The sequence below is a fragment of the Podarcis pityusensis genome, assembly GCF_964106645.2.
Source record: "Podarcis pityusensis genome assembly, chromosome: 6".
In the NCBI taxonomy this organism is placed as follows: Eukaryota; Metazoa; Chordata; class Lepidosauria; order Squamata; family Lacertidae; genus Podarcis; species Podarcis pityusensis.
Genome location: NC_138030.1, coordinates 96,985,879 through 97,008,452, shown reverse-complemented (window position 1 = coordinate 97,008,452; position 22,574 = coordinate 96,985,879). Strand labels below are relative to the sequence as shown.

At 43.2% G+C, this 22,574-nt stretch overlaps 1 protein-coding gene across 2 annotated transcripts in view; it reads right to left on the bottom strand.

Annotated features, from left to right (window-relative positions):
• Positions 1 to 22,574, bottom strand: part of SMG7 (SMG7 nonsense mediated mRNA decay factor) — a 65,776-nt gene that overhangs the window by 21,652 nt on the left and 21,550 nt on the right. For both annotated transcript variants that reach the window (XM_081012059.1, XM_081012060.1), the window contains exons 3-14: positions 21,968 to 22,085; positions 21,402 to 21,534; positions 20,421 to 20,592; positions 20,082 to 20,153; positions 19,197 to 19,347; positions 15,933 to 16,068; positions 14,101 to 14,263; positions 12,384 to 12,540; positions 7,539 to 7,609; positions 3,832 to 3,892; positions 2,384 to 2,503; positions 109 to 541 (exon numbers count right to left, since the gene is read on the bottom strand). In XM_081012059.1, coding sequence (XP_080868185.1) covers positions 109 to 541; positions 2,384 to 2,503; positions 3,832 to 3,892; positions 7,539 to 7,609; positions 12,384 to 12,540; positions 14,101 to 14,263; positions 15,933 to 16,068; positions 19,197 to 19,347; positions 20,082 to 20,153; positions 20,421 to 20,592; positions 21,402 to 21,534; positions 21,968 to 22,085 — 1,787 coding nt within the window. The remainder of the gene's footprint in view (positions 1 to 108; positions 542 to 2,383; positions 2,504 to 3,831; positions 3,893 to 7,538; positions 7,610 to 12,383; positions 12,541 to 14,100; positions 14,264 to 15,932; positions 16,069 to 19,196; positions 19,348 to 20,081; positions 20,154 to 20,420; positions 20,593 to 21,401; positions 21,535 to 21,967; positions 22,086 to 22,574) is intronic.

Sequence of the window (22,574 nt, the reverse complement as noted above, 5' to 3'; positions counted from 1 at the left end):
ATCGATCTTGCTATAGCATGAAGAGGCCTGCACAGATTTGCAAGACCAACTAATTCAAATGACCACATGACAAATTTCACTGGGATGATACCATGCAAAAAGTCTCACCTGCACCGCTACGTTCTGCTTCCCTGCTTCCTGCATCTTTTCCATGCCACATTTCTTGATCTCATTCTTCCTCTTGTTGTTGTTGTCCTTCTTCCCATCATTTTTATTGGCTGTTATTCCTTTACTATAATCCCTTCTTTCCCTACCCACTTCCTTAGTCAGATAGCTTCGGCCTTGCTCCCTGTTTACCTCTCGAGGTTTAATGTTCTCTTTGAACGTCACCATTGGCTTATCTCCTGCATCACAGCTGCTGCTCAGGTTTCGACCTGTTGACAGCACTGACTTAAGTCCTGGGCTCCCGTCTGCAAACTGTGGCTCTGCTGCTTCCTGCAGAATGTGACTCTGTTTCAATTCACTATAGTCATCAAGCAGCAATTCTGGGATCTCTGTCAAAAACAGAAGTTTCCCAATCTCATTTTCACATTGGATCAGCCTTTAACAGAAAGACAAAAGGAATTGACACATTACTGATTAAATCTTCAGGTACAAGCCAACCATCTCATGCACAAAATTAAATAGAAATTACCGTATTTTTCGCCCTTTAGGACGCACCGGCCCATAGGACGCACCTAGATTTGGGGGGGGGGAATAAAGGAAAAAGAAATTATTTCCCCCCCCCGGCACGGGGCTGGGGAAGTCCGAGCTTCCCCCACCCCAGCCCCCAGAACAAGCAGCTCTCCACAAGCCGTTGGAGGACAGCGCGAAGTTGCGCCGGGCTCCCACAGCTTGCGGAGAGCTGCGTGAAGCCCGCTCTGGGAGCTTGCGGAGCTGGGGGCGGGGGAAGCCTGCCCCCAACCTCCAAACCACGTCGGGAGACAGCGGGATGGTACGCTGCGCCTCCCTGCTGTCCCCCGAGCTTGCAGGGCTGGCGGCAGGGAGAAGCACGCTTCTCCCCGCCGCCAGCCTCCAAACCAGGTCGGGGGACAGCGGAATGGCGGCGTTCCGCCTCCCCGTTGTCCCCCGAGCTTGTGGGGCTGGCGGTGGGACTCTCCTGAAGCCTGCATTCGCCCCATAGGACGCACACACATTTCCCCTTCATTTTTGGAGGGGGAAAAGTGCGTCCTATAGGGCGAAAAATACGGTAAATAAAAAGCAAGTATACAAGCTTTCTGATGTCAGACACAGTTTCTGTGAATTGAGGTGACACAAAGGGAGAGATGAGCAAGCAGTTTGTACTCTTAGTCAGTGAGTTAGCCTAAGAAAGAAGCTTTTAAAGCAGCCAGGGGGACCACCTCACCCACTTTGGCCTATTGATACAAGGAGGCTCCTTTGACCAGAGAGAGGTGGTGGAATATTGGCTAAATCCTTCAGGTTACCACCTCAAGTTCAAATGTGGGTTGAGTTCCAACATTTGTGATTAGGAAAACTGTACTATACCACTTCAATTCAGTTTTCAAACTTGCAACAGAGCAATGAAGCCACTCCTCACACCGTTACTGCTAACATTGTTGGCCTGCTCTGCGACAACGAACAGGAAGACGCCCATCATTACAATACTTCGATGTGGTTCCCAGGTCCTTTCAAATGCAACAGGCTAATAAAAATTTAGCGACTGGGGGAGACAAATGATAATTTCGTGGACTTATTTGCGTGGCCAGGAGTATTTTGGGGATTGATGAAGACTCAAGGAATCTCATCCAATTTTAATGCTCAAGCCTGTGCCACTGTTCCAACCCCACCCCCAAACTTAATTTTCCTAAGCCTCCACAAAACAGAGAAAAGATGAGTGAGGTTAAATCAAGTCTAAAAAACTTAATACAGAGCACAAAACTTCAGTTTTCACCTTGGAGAAAAAGCATTTAAAATGTATAGCAAAAAGTCAACAATGAAACTAGCCTAGGTCAGAGAGGAACTAGCTTACAATTCTCTGACCAATCAACCCCAAGCTAGATGGAGTAACACTCTGATTCAGCACCATTAATCCAGGTCTGCCACTTCTGTGTGCATGAAAGTTATGCAGATTACATTACTGACTTCAAATTAAAACATATAACTTAAGTTCTGCCCTAGTGATTCAATGTAGATTTCCAGCACTGTATTAAGTGCCAAGCAAGCTGCCCACACCTTTAAAAATTGATGTGTTTAAAATTATGTACATTTTTAGTAACTACCACGTTGCCACACATTCCTTAAACTGTGTTAAAAATAGTGTCAGACCGCACATCTTCATTTAAGCTCCAATAATGTTCAACTCATGTCAATAGCAACAAGCAGCAGCAGAGAAGAATATGATGCACAGAAGAGTGAGGGGTGATGCCAGCAGCTGTGCAGATACCTTGGCTGGTTGTCAGCAATCCATTTGCCTGTGAAGATCAGACGCTGTTGCCGTATTCGCCGGTGCTGCCCTTCTTTGTCTCCTGAAATCCCCTGATGGCCTTTCGAGAAATCCAAGTTCCTAGTTGTTGCCATATACAAAGAATAGAAGTCGGATTGAAATGGAAAGGCAGGCAACAAGGAGATGTATGCAAGACCAAACTAAGTTGGTGGAGCTTAAATGAGACTTCTGATAGATTTATTTTCAGTCTGTATACCAACCTGAGAAGGTTAGAATGCTATTTAAAGGTAGTTTGTGACAGTGTTTCACAGATAAATATCAACACAATATGTTTCTATGTTTCACAGCAGAGGGCAAAATCTCCAGCTATATATAAAACCTTGTCTCTTCTTTTAAGATTGCAAGTCTGTTGGAGTAGCGGCCTGTGAAATCTGTCCTTTGTAAAGGATCATGTATACAGATGGCGCTAGAGAAACAAACAAAACAATTCACTTCCCTTAAAAAGGTAAGATCTCTTACACCCGATTCCTAAATCTGTTTACTTCCAGGTGGGTAAGCTTAGCATTGCAGTATAAAGGCCTGGCCAGATGTTACCACCCCCCAGAGGGCGATGGTAACACAAGGCAGATCAGGAGTGGACTTTGGGTCCTTGTATTTCTTCTCCCTCAATTAACTAGAGAAATCTGGTGTTTATTTGAACACAGACTATTCCTGGTACTGCACTGCAGAATAGAAATCACCCCAAGTTCACTTGGTACTTCCTCCTATTACGACAGGAGCAAGGGAGAGTGCATGATCCCAATATTTGCTTCTAACCTGCCCTTAGAAAACTCTGAGGGCAAAGAAGTGTCTGAAAGCCCCCAACGTCTGAGCTGGCAACAGAGAGGGCCAGATTTGCCCCAAAGGCCACCAATTGTTAATCCCCACTTTTCAGTTAACTTTCAGACTCTTGTCGCATCAAAGTTCCAGTGTCTCATCCTTGTTCCTGTCCTCCATGTCTTCTCCATGCTAACAATAAATATCAAAACATGAAAATACACGAGACTGGATTTGGGAATTTTTCCTAAGATATAATCCAAAATAAAAAGCTGTCATGCATGCATTTTAATGCACACTTGGATATCTCAAGCTATTATAGTGACTCTCCTAGACTAATGATGATAATGCCTTTATTGTCAATGTACAACCTGTGTACAATGAAATTAACCGAGCCTCCCCCCCTTCCCCACAAACACTCATGCAGGGGAGACCTGCAGCTACTGAAGTGACTGTGGGAACTGCATTGCCAAACCAAAGTCTCTGTTGGGCTGGAAGAGAGGTATCTTTCTATGACAAATGGAATCACACTGCCTAAATTCTCCTCCTTTTCTCACATTTGCTTCCAAACAGCAAGATTATCAATGTAACCCGTCACAAACAAAAAGTTGCAACCTCCAGCAGTGACTCACCTGAAAGAGGGTCTCAAAGCTAAGAATCCCTGCAGCTCAAACTCTTCTGGGAGAGGGGTGGCTAGTGAACAATCAGAGAAAAAAGAAGAATAACTATACAGGACTGCATTCCTCACCAGGTCTAAGCCCCTATTAAATTAGGATCCAACACAGTGAAAGTCAAGCACTTTCAAGTCTCATGAATTTCTATTGAAGAGAATCACAGAATCATAGAAACACTGAGTGCAACCCTTTACAATGCATTCTCAGATAAATGGAATATATAAAAATGCTAAACTTTGCTAGGATTGTACCCTCATATTTTGGCCTCAGTTAAAGTTTAGTATAAGATGAATGTGGTTATTAGTTATTAATTTATATACTATTTAATGCTGGAATAGGCTTCCAAAAGCAGTTTACAAAAGAATAAAAATAAAGATACACAAAGCCATTAACATTGCTAATATACACACTATAACAGAAATGTTAAAGCAATACAACAAGTAAGAGAGTTAAGTCAAGAAAATTGTTTATTTGCTGCAATTTTAGCCAACAGGTTGAAAAAAGTTTTAAGTGAGTCAGTCTATAGCGACCAAGAAGGTTTTCTACCAGGTTGACAAAGGAAAGACAACATAAGAAATGTAATTAATTTAATTGAGTACCCGGAAGTAAAAAATGAAAAACAAGCAGCTTTACTTTTCTTGGATGCTGAGAAAGCTTTTGATAATATCTTTTGGTCATTTATGATCAAAGTGTTAGAGACGATGGAGATAGGTAATAATTTCTCAGCAGGAATTAAAGCAATTTATACCGATCAATGCAAAGAAATAGAGAAAAACAATAAAATGGGAAAAACCAGAGATCTGTTCAAGAAAATTAGAGATATGAAAGGAACATTTTGTGCAAAGATTACCATAATAAAGAACAAAAGTGGTAAGTACCTAACAGAAGCAGAAGACATCAAGAAGAGGTGGCAAGAATACACAGAGGAATTATACCAGAAAGATATGGATGTCTCGTACACCCCAGGTAGTGTGGTTGCTGTCCTTGAGCCAGACCTTGAGTGAAGTCAAATGGGCCTTACAAAGCACTGCAAATAACAAGGCCAGTGGAAGTGATGACATCCCAGCTGAACTATTTAAAATTTTAAAAGATGGTGCTGTTAAGGGGCTACACTCAATATGCCAGCAAGTTTGGAAAACTCAGCAGTGGCCAGAGGATTGGAGAAGATCAGTGCACATTCCAATCCCAAAGAAGGGCAGTGCCAAAGAATGCTCCAACTACCGCACAATTGCACTCATTTCACACGCTAGCAAGGTTATGCTTAAAATTCTACAAGGCAGGCCTAAGCAGTATGTGGACCGAGAACTCCCAGAAGTGCAAGCTGGATTTTGAAGGGGCAGAGGAACCAGAGACCAAATTGCAAACATGCACTGGATTACAGAGAAAGCTAGAGAGTTCCAGAAAAACATCTACTTCTGCTTCATTGACTATGCAAAAGCCTTTGACTGTGTCAACCACAGCAAACTATGGCAAGTTCTTAAAGAAATGGGAGTGCTTGATCACCTCATCTGTCTCCTGAGAAATCTCTATGTGGGACAAGAAGCTACAGTTAGAACTGGATATGGAACAAATGATTGGTTCAAAATTGGGAAAGGAGTACGACAAGGCTGTATATTGTCTCCCTGCTTATTTAACCTTTATGCAGAATTCATCATGCGAAAGACTGGATTGGATGAATCACAAGCCGGAATTAAGATTGCCGGAAGAAACTGTTAGCATATAGTTCTGTTCCACCTTAAAAGGGAACAGGCATGACTGTTGTGTGTCACATGCCTGTTTACTTCCAGCACAGGCTTGCTGGGAACTTCCGTTTGTATATTGCTTTTGTGTTGCTGCTGTTGTGCTTGGACACGAAGGGAAGCAGACATGTTTTTCCTTTGTTCCTGAACTATGCTGAATAAACGCCTGTAAATAATGCTTACACATGACTCTGTCTGCCTCTTCCACTGTGAGAAGATTTATTCATTCTGCTGATAAGAGCATGCCGAGTCTCTAAACGTATCTGAGGCTCGTGTCGCTAATTGATGCTGTACTGGAGATTGCCCGGCTGCTAGCCAGGGCTGGAGCCAGCTGGGGGCCTGCCTGATGCCCCCATTTCCCCAGCAGTATCCCAACAGAAATATCAACAACCTCTGATATGCAGATGACACAACTTTGATAGCAGAAACTGAGGAGGAATTAAACAACCTCTTAATAAGGTTGAAAAAAAGAGACAGCAAAATATGGTCTGAAGCTCAACATCAAAAAAACTAAGATCATGGGCACTGGTCCCATCACCTCCTGGCAAATAGAAGGGGAAGAAATGGAGGCAGTGAGAGATTTTAGTTTCCTGGGCTCCATGATCACTGCAGATGGTGACAGCAGTCATGAAATTAAGAGACACCTGCTTCTTGGGGAGAAAAGCGATGACAAACCTAGACAGCATCTTAAAAAGCAGAGACATCTCCTTGCTGACAAAGGTCCATATAGTTAAAGCTATGGTTTTCTGAGTAGTGATGTATGGAAGTGAAAGCTGGACCATAAAGAAGGCTGATCGCCGAAGAATTGATGCCTTTGAATTATGGTGCTGGAGGAGACTCTTGAGAGTCCCATGGACTGCAAGAAGATCAAACCGATCCATTCTTAAGGAAATCAGCCCTGAGTGCTCACTGGAAGGACAGATCCTGAAGCTGAGGCTCCAATCCTTTGGCCACCTCATGAGAAGAGAAGACTCCCTGGGAAAGACCCTGATGTTGGGAAAGATGGAGGGCACAAGGAGAAGGGGACGACAGAGGACGAGATGGTGGGACAGTGTTCTCGAAGCTACCAGCATGAGTTTGACCAAACTGCAGGAGGCAGTGGAAGACAGAGTGCCTGGCGTGCTCTGGTCCATGGGGTCATGAAGAGTCAGACACGACTAAACAAAAACAATACTGATCAATCTGCACGGCTTTCAAAATATATACAGATAAAACAAAAATGTTGGTTAAAAGCATGGATGAGCAGTCAAAAAAGACCCTAGAAAAGATACACCTAAAAATAGGTTAAAAAGTAAAATATATGGGGATTTGGCTGACAGTGAGGTATCTCAATTTATTTCAAGATAATTATATTAAACTATGGAAAGAGATCAAGAAAGAATTGGAGATTTGGGGTTGGATGAAGCTTTCACTGTTGGGCAGAATCTCAACCATTAAAATGAACGTACTACCTAAGGTGCTGTTTTTACTCTAATCAATTATTATTATTATTTTTAAAAGAAAATTGTGTGTGTAATCAGAGGCATCTTCAAAAGACTGTAGAATGTCAATACAGATTCTATAGCACCAGTGCTACCAGTGAATAAACCTACCCCTGCATTACCACAAGCTGATAATTTATTTCAACATTTATTTCAATTATTTGCACACTGATCAACCACAGTTGTCTAAGCAGTGTACATCAGGCTGCAATCATCAAGCTATGGACAAATAAGACAGAATCAAATAATTGTAGAGTTGGAAGGTGCCTCAAGGATCATCTATTTCCAACCCCTGCAATGTAGGAATCCCAGCTACAGCATCCATGACAGATGGCCACCCAACCTCTGCTTAAAAACCTCCAAGGAAAGGGAGTTCACAGCCTCCCTAGGGAGACTGTTCTTGGTCTTATTTACCAACACAGTAATTTAAACCTGAATACCTTACCATTAGGGCAGGAGAGGTCTTCTTCGTGAGGCTGAAAACTATTTAGCAGGGAAATCAGCCAAGGCCAAATACTGCAAGGCAAGAAGAGCAATTTTAAATTTGTGCAATATGCCAATGGTTGCTTTCACAGCTCTCCCACTCCTTCCTTTGATACACTTCCCTCTGTGCCTGAACAGCCTCTGCTACCTCCACTTCCGGTCTATCAGGTCTTCTCCAAATCCATATTTTATCTGCAATACCCACAGTGCCCTTGTTGTTACATATTACATCTCCTCTTACTAAGAACAGCCTTTGCAAATTTCCTTTTCTGGATTGTGCCAGCTCACTATTTGCCCTAAACATTAACACACTAGTAGAATTTTATGGAATGCCCAAACACTGGCAACCACATGGAACCCTTGAACAAAAACAACCAAAGATTGTTACATGCAGGCGTCAAGTGGAAGAATTCTGTTTTACAGGGCTGAATGAAATGTAATTGCTGCCAGACCTCATGGTTGTACATAATGTAGCATCTTGTAATGGGAAGGCTTTGTGACTCTCTTTTGCAGAATATCAATTTGACTTTGGAAGGTTTATAGCTTTGTTTACTTGCAAGTTACACAGTCAAAAAGGACTGAAAGTTGTTTCAAAAGCCAGGTTTAATGAAGATCCTGTTGGAAGCAAGATGTGGACAGCATCAACCCAATTGAGTTTGTTCTTGTTTCATTTAAGAATATGACTGGTAATGTATAGTTAGTCATGTCACAAATTATGCAGACACATACCTCTGCTTGCCATTGCTCCCCGACAACTGTATGATGTATGTATCTACAAACATGCACTGCATTCACATTCTACATTTTAAGGTATACACCTAAATATTTTAACTATGTAGCCCTGGCACCTATGTTGATGGCATTTTGATATCAAGCTTTTAAAATTCTTGATTGTTATAGCTTGATCATTGCTTTATAATGCTGATTTGGAATGGCTATGTTGTTGGTTGTATCTTTTAATCTTGTTATTTTATCTTTATCTTTAACTCTGCAAAGCATGTCCCGAACCTCATGTTTACAAAGCATACTGCACCCTCAGAGCGGGATGAAGAGTGAAGCTGAATGATAAGGCCTTCCAGAATTCTCCACACTGTATGTGGGCACTAGTGGAAATGGCAGTGGGGTAGGGAATCCAATACTTGTATGCACACATGGGAAATTCTAAAACAGTTGTTCTCAGAAAACTCAGAGATTTCAGGTTAATTAATGTATGAAACTCTACTGTTTGTACTGGTGGATGAAGGAAGCGATGGGCTAGGAGCAGAGGGCTGGAAGGAGGAGGCACCAATCCCACTGCTTCCTTCAATGACATTAAAATATTACAACTGGATGCACAGTGGCATCCAAATTTTAAACATGGCAAAATTGGGGAGGCCATTTCACCAAATATCCTCCAGAGAAGGACTGAAATTCTACAACAGTTCAGAGGGCACTTGAAAAGAAAATAATCTAAAGTTTGTCAGAAATTGCCTTTAAGTAGATTTAAATGGGACGCGGGGGGCACTGTGGGTTAAACCACAGAGCCTAGGACTTGCCGATCAGAATGACAGCGGTTCGAATCCCCGTGATGGGGTGAGCTCCCGTTGCTCGGTCCCAGCTTCTGCCAACCTAGCAGTTTAAAAGCATGCAGTGCCAGTAGATAAATAGGTACCGCTCTGGCGGGAAGGTAAACGGCGTTTCCGTGCGCTGCTCTGGTTCGCCAGAAGCGGCTTAGTCATGCTGGCCATATGAGCCGGAAGCTGGACGCCGGCTCCCTCGGCCAATAAAGCGAGATGAGTGCCGCAACCCTAGAGTCGGTCACGACTGGACCTAATAGTCAGGGGTCCCTTTACCTTTAGTGTTTAAATGAGCATTAACAGCCAGTCAGAATGTGGAAAGCAAGGGCCATGCCTCTCTTATCTCCCCGTCATACAGTCTAAAATGCTATAGCTTCAGGATTATGTTTCTGCACAAATCCAATTCTATGCTAAATTTTGCAATACGGCAGGCTAGATGATTCAAAATTATGCACATTTACAAAAAAGGGGGGAGGGTTACTTTAGGAGTAACTGTAGGTTCAGCTGTTAGCATTAGCATGGATAGTCTTGGGAAGCAGTGGAGAGACGAGCACTACAGCTTCCACTAACACTTCTGAAGCAGAAGTAGCATGACAATAAGCTTGCAACCAGGTGCAGAAACCCTGGTTTTATTTTCTATCCTCTCCCTTTATACTTTTGTATCTACTTTACCTGCTTTTCTCACAACCTTCAAGAGTCACAGTGAACGTCCCCTACTGAGTAAGGCTACATAAACTTCTGCAACACATTATAATCTAGCCATCAACATTTCCCTTTAAACTTCCACCTGTACATATTAAGTACTACCACCAGTGCTGAAACACACACACTCAGAGTAAAACAAATCAAACGTAATTGCTGTAATTGAGGAAGCCAGCTTATTAGGAAACATCCAGAGTGTAAACAAAGTATGTAATTTGTGCTTTATATAGAACGTAAAGTGTGGTGCACCACAAGATGTCACCTACAGTGATGCATGCTCTTCAAGTCAGGTTTCAGAACCACATAGTGGAATAAGCAGTGTTGATTAAGGTGCTATCATCCAGTCTTTAGCAAATTGCTGCCCCGCCGCCCCCGCCCCCACCCCCAGCTGTATCTAATAAGCATCTCCTTGAATGAGTACAGCCAGCCAGAATATCCTCAAAAAGACTACACAATTGCCAACAACTTCTGGACCAGGGGATGATTATTATAGCACATATATCAAGTACAGGAAGTCTCCCACACTGGCACAAGGCACTGTGGATGTGCCTCTAGATATTTAGAGTCGATTACAGTGGGGAAGCATCACAACTGCCCACCTTAATTATTGGGCATGCATTCACAGATAAGCGTATAACATTGCCATTGGAGCTACGTACAAGGGCAGTTGTTTTCCATATTTATGGACCCTAACAAGGGGTAGTTGGGGCTCATCATCCTGGGAAGGTAGCCCCTCTAGGAGATGGAACACACTGATCCTAAAACTATCCTGCCTTATGAGGTATCTTCAGGCTATCCAGAGTGGAGTCACTAAGACAGTTGGATGTTTCCGTTTCTTGTGAGGCTGAGAGGGGGATCTTGTTGTCTGGGCAGCCCAGGACTCCATGCACACGGGTCAGGCTTGCTCCCTGGGGAGGTCACTTCAGTGCTGTCAACACAGCAGTTTGACTTCACCCCCAGAGGCGCACTTCATTCTCTCTCTCGAGACACAGATGCCAACAACATCCTAACAACTGCATGCTTTAAGCCTAAGAATACAGGACCTTATGTGAATAGGCCTCAGCCCAAGGTTACATTTAATGTGAAAATATTCAACACAGGTGTGGAAACCAAACAAACACACACTCTGGGTAGGTCTAACGTGATGTAGGCTTTACAAACTTGTCAGAGAATAAGCCGTAAACATTTAAAATGAAGGCATAACTGAATAGCATGAAGGCGGGATATAAATAAAATTTATTATTATTATTATTATTATAACAATGTCCCAACCTGTTGAAGCTAAGCAGGTCTGCTTAGCACCAGGATGGGAGATTGCTGGGAAACACTATTTAAACCAAACTGAATGCCATCATGGAACGAAGGTGGCATATAAGTCAAACAACTACTACTGCACACATATGATAGCCACCATCTCCATTCAGGGAGAGCAAGTGCCACATTGGTGGCTGGAAATTCTGACTCAGGAAAACACTTTAGAAAACTACTTTCCCAGCCTAGGTCAAACTCACAGTATCACTCAGGCAAGTAATCACTGTAGTGGCTGCCTAGAATAAATAGCATATTTTAGGAGAGAGGTATAGAAAAACAGTGAGTATTGAAGAACCTTGGAAGCAAGTGGAAGAATGTATCCTGCTTCTGGAACTGACTGGGTTATTTATCCTGCTGGAACAGGATAAATTTATCTGTGCTGCTGGGTCCAAAACACATTGCTAGCAAATGGGTATGACGCTGGAGACCATGGGTGGGGATGCTTCTGAAAAGCAGGTAAGATTCAGGGAGCAGTTAGCTCACACAGAACTGAAGGTTGCAGTGATCCCCACCCTTACTGACAACTTCTGTTATAGGCCCAGTTAGCACTCGGAAGCAGTTACAGAGGAAGTAAGGTAAAGGTAAAGGGACCCCTGACCATTAGGTCCAGTCGTGACCGACTCTGGGGTTGCGGCGCTCATCTCGCTTTATTGGCCGAGGGAGCCGGCGTACAGATTCCGGGTCATGTGGCCAGCATGACTAAGCCGCTTCTGGCGAACCAGAGCAGCACACGGAAACGCCTTTTACCTTCCCGCAGGAGTGGTACCTATTTATCTACTTGCACTTTGACGTGCTTTTGAACTGCTAGGTTGGCAGGAGCAGGGACTGAACAACGGGAGCTCACCCCGTCATGGGGATTCGAACCGCCGACCTTCTGATCGGCAAGTCCTAGGCTCTGTGGTTTGACCCACAGTGCCACCCGCGTCCCTACAAAGGAAATAAGTTTCTACTATAAATCTGTGTATTCATTGGCTCAGTAATCCTTACCACCACCCTGAAATGTTTTGCAGATATTGCAGATACAGGGTTGCAAGTAAAATGTGGTGGCTTGCCTAGGACCACCGGAGAATGTTCATAGCAGAGACAAGATATGTACCAGGGACTTCCAGTTCAAAACTCATGTCAGTTTGCTATACTAGCACCTATTCAAATGTCCAACTTCTTCATTGGTACACCATTTCATCCAAATGACAAACGGGGGGGGGGGGGGGGAACACCCATGAAAACACAAGACTCACTATTGTCTTTCATCAACCACAGCTTCCTGAAATACGCTGGGTCTAAGTTTCAGCCAGTCCATTGAGACTTTAAGTGCAGGAAGGGGATAGGAACCCCAAGACTCTTCCTGGTAATCATTCTGGAGAGGACACTTGCACAGGATTCCAAGAAAAGACACTGGAAGAAAAGATATATGCTCTCATGATGATCAGCAAGCATTATACATTTGGGTATGCTACCTCACTTTGCTACTTTATCCAACCCCAGTTCTCAAGGGGCAGAGTTGGATTAGGTTTCCCCGTGAAAAACACTTTAAAAAGACAATATGCAGGCAGCAGATAGCAAAAAATTAGGTCCTCATCAACAGAAGGCAAAGATGACTGCAGGAATGTTTCAGACATATAGCATTTAGTGGGTTACAGTCCTTTCAATCACTAGTTAATACCATACAGTGGTACCTCGGGTTACAGACACTTCAGGTTACAGACTCCACTAACCCAGAAATAGTACCTCAGGGTATGAACTTTGCTTCATGATAGGAACAGAAATTGTGTGGTGGCAGCGGGAGGCCCGATTAGCTAAAGTGGTACCTCAGGTTAAGAACGGACCTCCAGAACGAATTAAGTTCTTAACCCGAGGTACCACTGTACAATGTGGTTTCAATTTACTTTTTACCAAGTACACCATACAGGTTAAAGGGGGAGGGGTTATTGTTTTTATTATGTATTTTTTTGTTTTTATCTTGTATCTTATATTTGTATGCTGTGAATCCTTGAGATGTACAGATGAAGTACGGTATACAGTGGTACCTCGGGTTAAGTACTTAATTCGTTCCGGAGGTCCGTTCTTAACCTGAAACTGTTCTTAACCTGAAGCACCACATTAGCTAATGAGGCCTCCTGCTGCTGCCGCGCCGCCGGAGCACGATTTCTGTTCTCATCCTGAAGTAAAGTTCTTAACCCGAGGTACTATTTCTGGGTTAGCGGAGTCTGTAACCTGACATGTATGTAGCCTGAAGTGTATGTAACCCGAGGTACCACTGTACAAATAACTAATAATAATAATGTTACAAACCAAACTTTAATTTATCAAAAGCTGGACAGCAGCTATTGCCGCTGTGTCGTAGAGTTATACATGTGCAACCCAGTATATGTGGCACCTGGGAAGAACTTGAGTCTACAAGCTGATTTCATGGGTACACAGTTAGACTATAACACATTGATTTGGACATGAATACATTTAAAGCGTTCTCTGATAGTAAGAGAGCTATGGACAGCTGATGGGTGTTCCGATACTGTTTCATTCAGGATCCCCACTAAGCTAGGGCAGGGATGGGCAGACTTCAGGTTGTGTGATCACCCTACTTCTCTTCCTAACAGGCTAAGGAGGTGGGGGAGGTATTAAGAGTTGTTGATGCTATTGCAGCCACCACAGAAGCAGCTCAGAAACAGTTAACATCACTAGGAGCAACAGGATGCTTCTAATTTACTATTTCCCATCCTGTCCCATAAAACAGTAACTATTTGAATCACCTGGCTGGACAGTTATCTTGCAAGCGCAGCATCTCCTCCTCCTCCTCCTCGTGTGGCTCAAGAGAAATTGACTAGTAGTCAACAAGTGAACTAATTAATATCATATCTACTTTCCAGCAGACTTGACTATGTAACAATCATCCTTACAGCCTTGCAGCACAACAGGATAGGTTTTGCTCCAAGATCTGTCAGCTTTAGTACTTACTGAATAGAGCCAGCAACTGTGTCCAGCAGAGCTGTTCATCCTGACTGTAACTGTGCTGCTCAGTCTCATTGCTAAAGTCTCGTAAGTGATGCAACTGAAACAGGTTGATGACGGTAATGTGGACTAACTGCTGAGAATTAAAGGTTTTTTGGAACAGCAGCCTCTGTAACAAAAAAGGAAGAACATACACCTCAGAATGGGACAATGCATATAGGAACAGGCTTGACTGCTGGTGAGTAAGGACACTGACTATAGGTGTAGCCTTGCCCTAAGGGTGTCTTTTGAGGCACCTCTTTGCTTTTTCTCACAGAAGTCCATGGCTGCCACATGCTTTTATGGGAGGAGCATTGTGCAAAAAGGGCGAAACCTGCTGCCTGGTGCCTACCTCTGGGTGGTCTTCAGACAGGAATCAACACAGGTGGATGCAATATATATCTGAGCAGTGCAGGGAATTATTTTATTCCCTGGCTCCCTAATTCCTTGCAATGTATGACTCTCCCTTCCATTCACACCTTTAACAGTTGCAACAATGGGCATGTTGCTAGTTTCTGATGTTTCACACTTATGGAGAAAGTGGCAATCCACTTTCTCCTGCTGACAGATGATACTAGGGATGAGGGAACCTTTACCACTCCAAGACCACATTGGCTACTCCTGGACTATAGGTACTACTCCCATCATTCATGACTACTCGCTCTGCAGGCTGATAGGAGTCCAACAACACCTAAGGGCCAAAGATGTTCTGTCCCTGGTCTGGACATGCGGAAATGTCAGGCTCATCTAGCTCAACTCTTTGCTCCATATTTAACAGCTTTGCCTGGGGTCTGGAGAACAGAGGTGCATGCATGAGATAGCAAGCCAGACTAATTGCCACGGTGCACTTTCTGGCTAGGACTTCAAATTCCAGCTGGAATAATCACTGCTGTAATTGTCACACTTATGCAGACTGTTCTCCTGTGTGCAAGTACGGTAGAATTGCAGTGCTTTTCCTAGTATCTAGTGCACTTAGGCCATGAATTCAACATGTGGAAATGGCATTTTGTTATCCTATTCAATCTGTACTTCACTCGCCTTCCAAGCTGCATAGGGGCAACCATCATAAACCTTACCACAAAGTCTCAATGTGTGACCTAGTACTCCTGCATGCACTTCAATTTTGAATACAAAAGCATTTTTTCCTTTGGGCTTGTGTGCTTGATATTTATAATTATTACTATTGAAGTTTAATAATAGTCTTTCTACAAGAAACCTGTATTCAAGGCAACGTGCACTACCACAACAAAACAGAACCCTAAGCACTTTTAACACTAATAAAAAGCTAAGAAGAAAGAACCAGTAGGCCAGACCCAAAATCAGGAAGAGGAGTACAATTTCAGTTCAATCAGCCAATGGGAGGGAAAAAATACAAGAAAGAATTAGTCTTTCACTTATGATTTCTTACTACTGATAGATGTCTGTTGGCAGAGTCCATAAGTGGGACACTCCACAAGGCTCATGGTTCAAGCCCTTATTAATCTTATTTCAGTCACAAAAGAACATGGATCAATGCATTCTTACCAGATTTTTAAGAAGCATGGGGTGGGCGATAAATAAAAGGAGCACCTGTGTTCCTTCAGAGCAAGGGAACAAAGTACCCGTCCCCACACGAGCTGCTGGATAGCTCAGTTGGTGGAGCATGAGACTCTTAAGCTCTGGGTTGTGGGTTCAAGCCCCACCTTGGGCAAAAGATTCCTGCATTGCAGGGGGCTGGGCTTGATGACCCTCGTGGTTCCTGCCAACTGTATAGTTCTATGATTCAGCATGAAAAGCAGGGCACATCTTGTGAAACCAACCTTGAACTGCTCCTCTAATTTCTCACGGAGAGGGTTCAATTTCTCCAAGTTCTTACTCAGATACACATGGCCATGGAATTTTATAAATGCCTTAATGAAATCAGACACTCCCCATTGAGTCTTCACCTCATCACGACTGCAATTAAGGAGATAAAAAACACACGTATTTTAGTCTTTGTAAAGCTAACCCTGGCACAAAAACAAATGCATACTGCTGACTAGCACCCTCTTTTAAGAAAGTTGGCGTCTTTGAAACAGGAGAGGCTGTAGCTGTGATTGATAGTTTTTCCCAAGACAACTGCACTGAAGATAAAAAGCAGTATTAACATTTAGAAACTCTCAAATTAAAAGAATTCAATCATTTGTGTAGACCACAGACAGCCACTCTGTGTAACCTGAGGGCATGTTGTGTTCTCCAGACAACAATCCAGAAGCAGTAATAATAAAAGTTGCCTCCATCCAGCAGAAAACACTTCACTGTTGGGAATTAACCACTCCAGCAGGCATTTCAAGGTAGCATTTGGTTTACTGTAAGCCGCCCAGTGTGGCTGGGGAAACCCAGCCAGACGGGCAGGGTATAAATAATAAAATTGTTGTTGTTTGTTCCATTTTCTGTGGATTGTTTTTATGTACACCACTTGGAAATGCAAGTAAGTAGGCGGGGATATATTCATATAGACAAGTTTTTGCATTTACCAATCTTCCTATAGACATAAAAATATAAAGCTGTCATTGTGCCATCCCCTTTGGAGGATTTGGAGTGTTACATCACAATCCTGGATTTGCATGAAGTCAGGGTAGTGGAGGGGAAGCAAAAGATAAGGCAGGTTTTAAAATGGCAGCAGAGGTTTGGATAAAGCAAGACCCTGAGAATATGGGAGGGGAATGAAGGAGCTGTGAGGATATACCCACCCACCCAAATATTCCATAGTACCTTCCCACACATTTTTCACTCCTGGTATCATGTGTTGTCTTCATACATGAAGTTCCAGACTCAATGAAGTAATTTAGAAGATATAGCTTGTGCCCCAAAGAGGTCACTTTGGTGCTGCTAACACACCAAAAACAATGTGGGAGGAAGCAGTTACAAGAAGAGGAGGAAGAAGAAGAGTTTGGATTTGATATCCCGTTTTATCACTACCCGAAGGCGTCTTAAAGTGGCTAACATTCTCCTTTCCCTTCCTCCCCCACAACAAACACTCTGTGAGGTGAGTGGGGCTGAGAGACTTCAGAGAAGTGTGACTGGCCCAAGGTCACCCAGCAGCTGCATGTGGAGGAGCGGAGACACGAACTGCATGTGGAGGAGCGGAGACGCGAACCCAGTTCCCCAGATTGCGAGTCTATCGCTCTTAACCACTACACCACACTGGCTCTGGTCTCTGCAAGTTACTGGTCTCCGCAGCTACAAAAGACGCTGTGATTCTACAGCAGTTTGACTTCACCCCTGGAAGTGCACTCCATTGTCCCTCAAGACAGATGAATGCCAACATCAGCTGCACTTAACCTTCTCTAAATGAACAAGCTAATATTCTATTAATCTTAAGGATACAGTGACATATGCCAGTATTGTGTGCATGCATGAAGGAGGCTGCACAGAAGGGAACAGGAAGAAGTATGGAAATGGGGGTGCCAGGGACAGTTAAGAAAGGAGGGAGGAAGAAATAGAAGAGGGTGAAAGTGATTATGGTGTGTGTGCGCACACACGGGGGGGGGCAGCACAATATGAGGGAGAAGACAAAAAAATGGGGTGATCTCTGTAAGGAAGACTTGAAAAAAGGAGTGTGGAGGAAAAATGTAAGAGGGTACAAAGGGGGCTTGAAAAAAATGAGTAGGGGGAATGGGCATGGGGCTGAAGATGAAAGCAGGGGCATGAAAGGGCCTGAAGAACAGGATGGGGTGGTGGCTTCATAACTTGGTGGAAGGTGAAAATGGTGTTTAGTGGTTGCATTGTGTATGGGGGAGAAAGAAAGGGGAGGAAGGGTGGACATGGGGGAGAAAGTGGTTGCTGCAGAATAAAATAGAGAAGTGGCTTCAGCAATGGAGTTAGGAAGGTGAAAAGCAAGCTCCCAGTCACCAGTCCAGCTGGCACATTCTGGATTAGTTGTAGTTTCTGAGTCACCTTCAAAGGTAGCCCCACACAGAGAGCCCTGCAGTAGTCCAAGCAGGAGATAACCAGAGCATATACCACTCTGGAGAGACAAAGCACAGGCAAGCAGGGTCTCAGCTGGCGTACCAGATGGAGCTGGTAGACAGCCACCCTAGACACAAAATTAACCTGCAACTCCAAGGACAGCTGCAAGTCCAAAATGACCCCCAGGCTATGGACCTGGTCCTTCAAGGACACAGTGACCCCCACTCAGGACCGGGGAGTCCTCCACACCTGACCCCTGGAAACAGTACTTCTGTCTTGTCGGGGTTCAACCTCAATCAGTTAACCACTATCCACTATCCATCCTCCAACCACCTCCAGACACTCACAAAGGATGTTCTTAACCTTCACTGGTTCCAATTTAAATGAGAGGTCCAGCTGGGATTCATCTGCGTACTGGTGAGCACCCAGCCCAAATTCCCTGATTATCTCTCCAGCGGCTTCATATAGATCAGACATGTCCAACTTTCAAGAGACTGAGATCTACTCCCACTATTAAAAAACTGGCAGTGATCTACCAAAGTGGCTGAGTGGTTTTTTTTTAGGGAGTCAAAGTTGTTGAGGTTTTTTAGGAGGTCTATGTTGGTATCAAAAGCTGTTGAGAAATCCAGAACCAGGGAACAGCTTTCACCTCTGTCCCTAGCCCATAGGAGATCACTGGCCAGCACAACCAAGGTGGTTTCAGTCACATGATAAAGAACTCTGAGAGGAGTCTGGGGTGGGGGCACTGGCGGCAGAGCTTGTATGCACTCCTGCAACTCTATTTTTAACCACTGTGTGTTCAGGCAAATACCTGTAGCCCATTTTGCAAAAACGTAAGTATACTGACACATCAAAACCTTGCCCTGTGTGTAACTAAATTGTGTGAAAATTCAATGGCACTGTCATATCAAATTTACAATCACAGGGGCAGAATAAATGTTTTGTTGCTACTATTAACCTGTAGAAGGCACAGAGGAAAAGAAATTACTTACTTGTAACTTGATGTTCTTTGAGAACTACTTATAAAAGACACATATATAAGTATTGCAGCATCTTGGAGAAAAGATTTATATTGTAGCAATAACCTGAAGCTTATAAATGATATCTCACTACCTAGAAAATATTAGCCTTACCTTTCCAGTGCTTTAGAAAGTGCTTTTTGTAGGTTAGTAGAGGCAGCTGGGAAAGGGAACTTCACAGCAATGCTTCTGCAGTAGTAGAAAATTGTGGTCAGGTGATCTCCTTTGGAGGATGCTAAAATAGCCAGCTGATTGTAAGGCTGACCTAAAGTTTTTTTTAAAAGGGAAGAAAAGTTTCTGATAAAGTAAAGGACTCACTCTGTAAGTACAACCCAATTATTTTACCATATTCTAGGCAGCAGCTACTGTTGGAGTAACAGTTTTTGACCATGGTCAATAATAAGCAGGTCAGTCCTAATGTAGTAATGAGGATTGCTTAAAAAACTGGCTTGCTAACATTCGTGTTATAACTTACTGAAGCAAAGGGACATGTAGTTAGCAGGTTGTGCCATGGGACACATCTCCCGCTGCAATGCAAGTTTTTTTTCTGATTCAAGAAAGGGTTCACTTAGGGGGTGGAGGAACAGAAAGGAAGAGTCTGAGCAGGGGACTGGACATGTTTGGAAGCAATGGAATGGCAGAGCTTTCCTGAAGAGGGAGGAAATATGTAGGTGGTTTTAATAGATAATAAAATACAATTAAACTATTTAATGGAAGCCACTATGGAGATCCCTCTGGATTAAACACAGAGAAAAATTGAAAGAATGATAATGAAATAAATATCCAGTTGATATGAGGTATGAGCATTTTAGCTCTATTATCTATTGCCAATCCCATAGAATTAATGTGGTATATGGACATCCTTCTTCCATGGAGTTCAGTGTTGAAGTAGAGTATGAAGAAGGAAACTAAGCTTCACAGAACCAGTGGGATAATGCTGCAAACAACTGATCAAGAATTGGCAAACTCACCCACACAGACTGCATTCCATAAACTCACCATTGGATGGGACAAGCTGAGCTGCATGCCTGTAGTAGGACTCAGCCTGGCTGGTCTGATTTCTGTAGCGAGCTGAAAAATCAAGAAGAATTGCTGAAACAGAACATTCTACAGTACTAGTCAATGTGCTACACCCCACCGTTTCTAAAATAAATAGGTTTTGTGGACAATTATTCTCCATAGTGCTGGACTAGGAGCCTTGGTTTACTCCAACCTGGGAGGTGCTCCTATTACATATTGCTATTAATACTTGACATAAACTCTTTTTTTCACTGTCACTGCACAGCTTATGTATATCTTCCTCCTGCAGATTCTACTGTCCGTGTTCATGGTACTCACCAATGTCTCCAAGGTGGACAAGGCAGTGCTGGCATATATATGAGCAGGAGCTAGATTGTGGCTTCACAATGGCGCTGGTGTGCGTCTGTTTATTGCTGATAATTCCCAGTTGGGAGGACTTCACACGACAGGGCAAATCTACATTAAACACTGTGCACAGCTCCTGCAGTAGCTAAAATTAGAAACAAATCAATTTTAATAGTTATAGCAAAACTAGCAACCAGATAGAAAAGCCTGAAGGAATTGGTCAACTTTGAGTGTTATCCTTAACCCCACCTTCACTTCCTTCACTTCTATATAAGATTTAGAAGTTCATGAAAATCTAAAGGACACAGAGGTCATGTTGTAACATTCTAAACTCATTTCACCTCTCCTCAGCTAATATTATGGGAAAGGCCAGTGGCTAAACACATGCTTTGAATGCAGAAGGTCTGATTCAATTCATGGCATTTCCAATGAAATGACTCTCTGACTGCAGGGCTGAGGCAGACCTTGAAGAGCTGCAAGCAGTTATGAGGAGACAATGTCAAACAAGGCAGACCAATGGTCTAACTCAGTATCAGTTATGTCCATAGGGTACCTAATGTTTCTATAAAAGAGAGATATTGCAAAAGCAAAATGGAATACATGCATGTAAGAACGAAAGGCAAGTGCTTCTGGATTGAACCAAAGGCCAGCGTCCTGTTTTGCAGTAGCTAGCCAGGTGCCTATGGGAAGACTCAAGCAGCCCCTCTCACACTGCTGTTCCACAGCAACTGAATTTTAAGATGGATGCCTCTGAAACTGTGGGGTCACATACAACCATCATGACTAAGCACCAACTGACAGCTTGGTCAGTTTGTCTATTCCCCTTTTAAGGGTGTTTAGGTGGGTAGTCTTTACCACATCTTGCGGCGGCAAGAAACATACAAAACCTATTTGGTGCCATGGAAGTTATGCCATTTCCATGCCCCATGCTCATAGTGCAATCCCTCAACTCACCTGTGTGTAGAAGCCACTAGCTGCCTCTAAGAACAGAGAGAGGTTAGCCTGAACTTCACTCCGATTTGGATTTGATCGGTTTTTTGCTTGACCCTGTAGAGTTGTGATCTGATTCTTAAAGGCATGATTCCACCTATAGGAAGAAAGAGATGTTTAGTGTCCAATGTGGGACACTCTGCAGGCCTCACTCTTTACAACCCTGCCTCCTATTCAATAAAACAGCTTCACATGTGAACAGTTCATCCAAATAACAACACATACTTTTAGCTCAATACTATATTACACATTTGTTCCATGTTACTACCAGCCACATGCAATATAAAAAAATGAAATAAAATAATCACTGAATTATTTATGGTTTATGTCAAACCACATTTCCAGTCAAACTTCACCTTTTCAAAATAATTTCCCAAGTGATACCTTGAAAGTTCTGTTAAGACCAGTTAAACTTTTTAAGCTGACACACTCAAAGATAAAAGAATATCTTCTGAATATGCCATTAATTCTGCCCAAACTTTTAGGGATCTCTTTGACAAACAGTACATGCCCAAGTTTAAGATACTTACAGATCTTGTTCCACTTTTTTGTCCAATGCATACTCCAAATCTGTTACCAGCATTTTCTGGTATAAGTCCTGCAAAGCCTGTCTGGATGTCCAGGCCTCAGCTGGACCCAGCTTTGAATCTGAGTAGTAAGAAGATCAAGGTTTTATTATGATAGCACAACAACTGCATTTTCTTTGCCATTTCCTCAAAAGAGGATTCACCGAGATACAACACTTTCCTTTCTACATCAGCAAAGGCTGCAGCTGAAAACACCCTGTAATGCAAGATTTTGGTCTGAAACTTCTCAGGGTGAAGGAAATGTGGAAAAATTAGGTGCCAGTGTATTAATTTGCTTACTCTGAAATAATGATGGCACATTATCCTAGCTCTGAATTTCTTGAACACCATTTTGCGAGTTATGCTAGTACATCTCTTGTGTTCTGGGTGCAGAAAAGGGGGCAGATATCAAAGTTGTCAGAAGCATTGTCAGAAGTAGAGGGCACACATTAAAAGGAAAAACACAGTTTACTGATCCTAGTTCGTGTATTTTACAGTCATACCTCGGGTTGAAGTAGCTTCGGGTTGAGCGTTTTCGGGTTGCGTTCTGCGGCGACCCGGAAGTAATGGA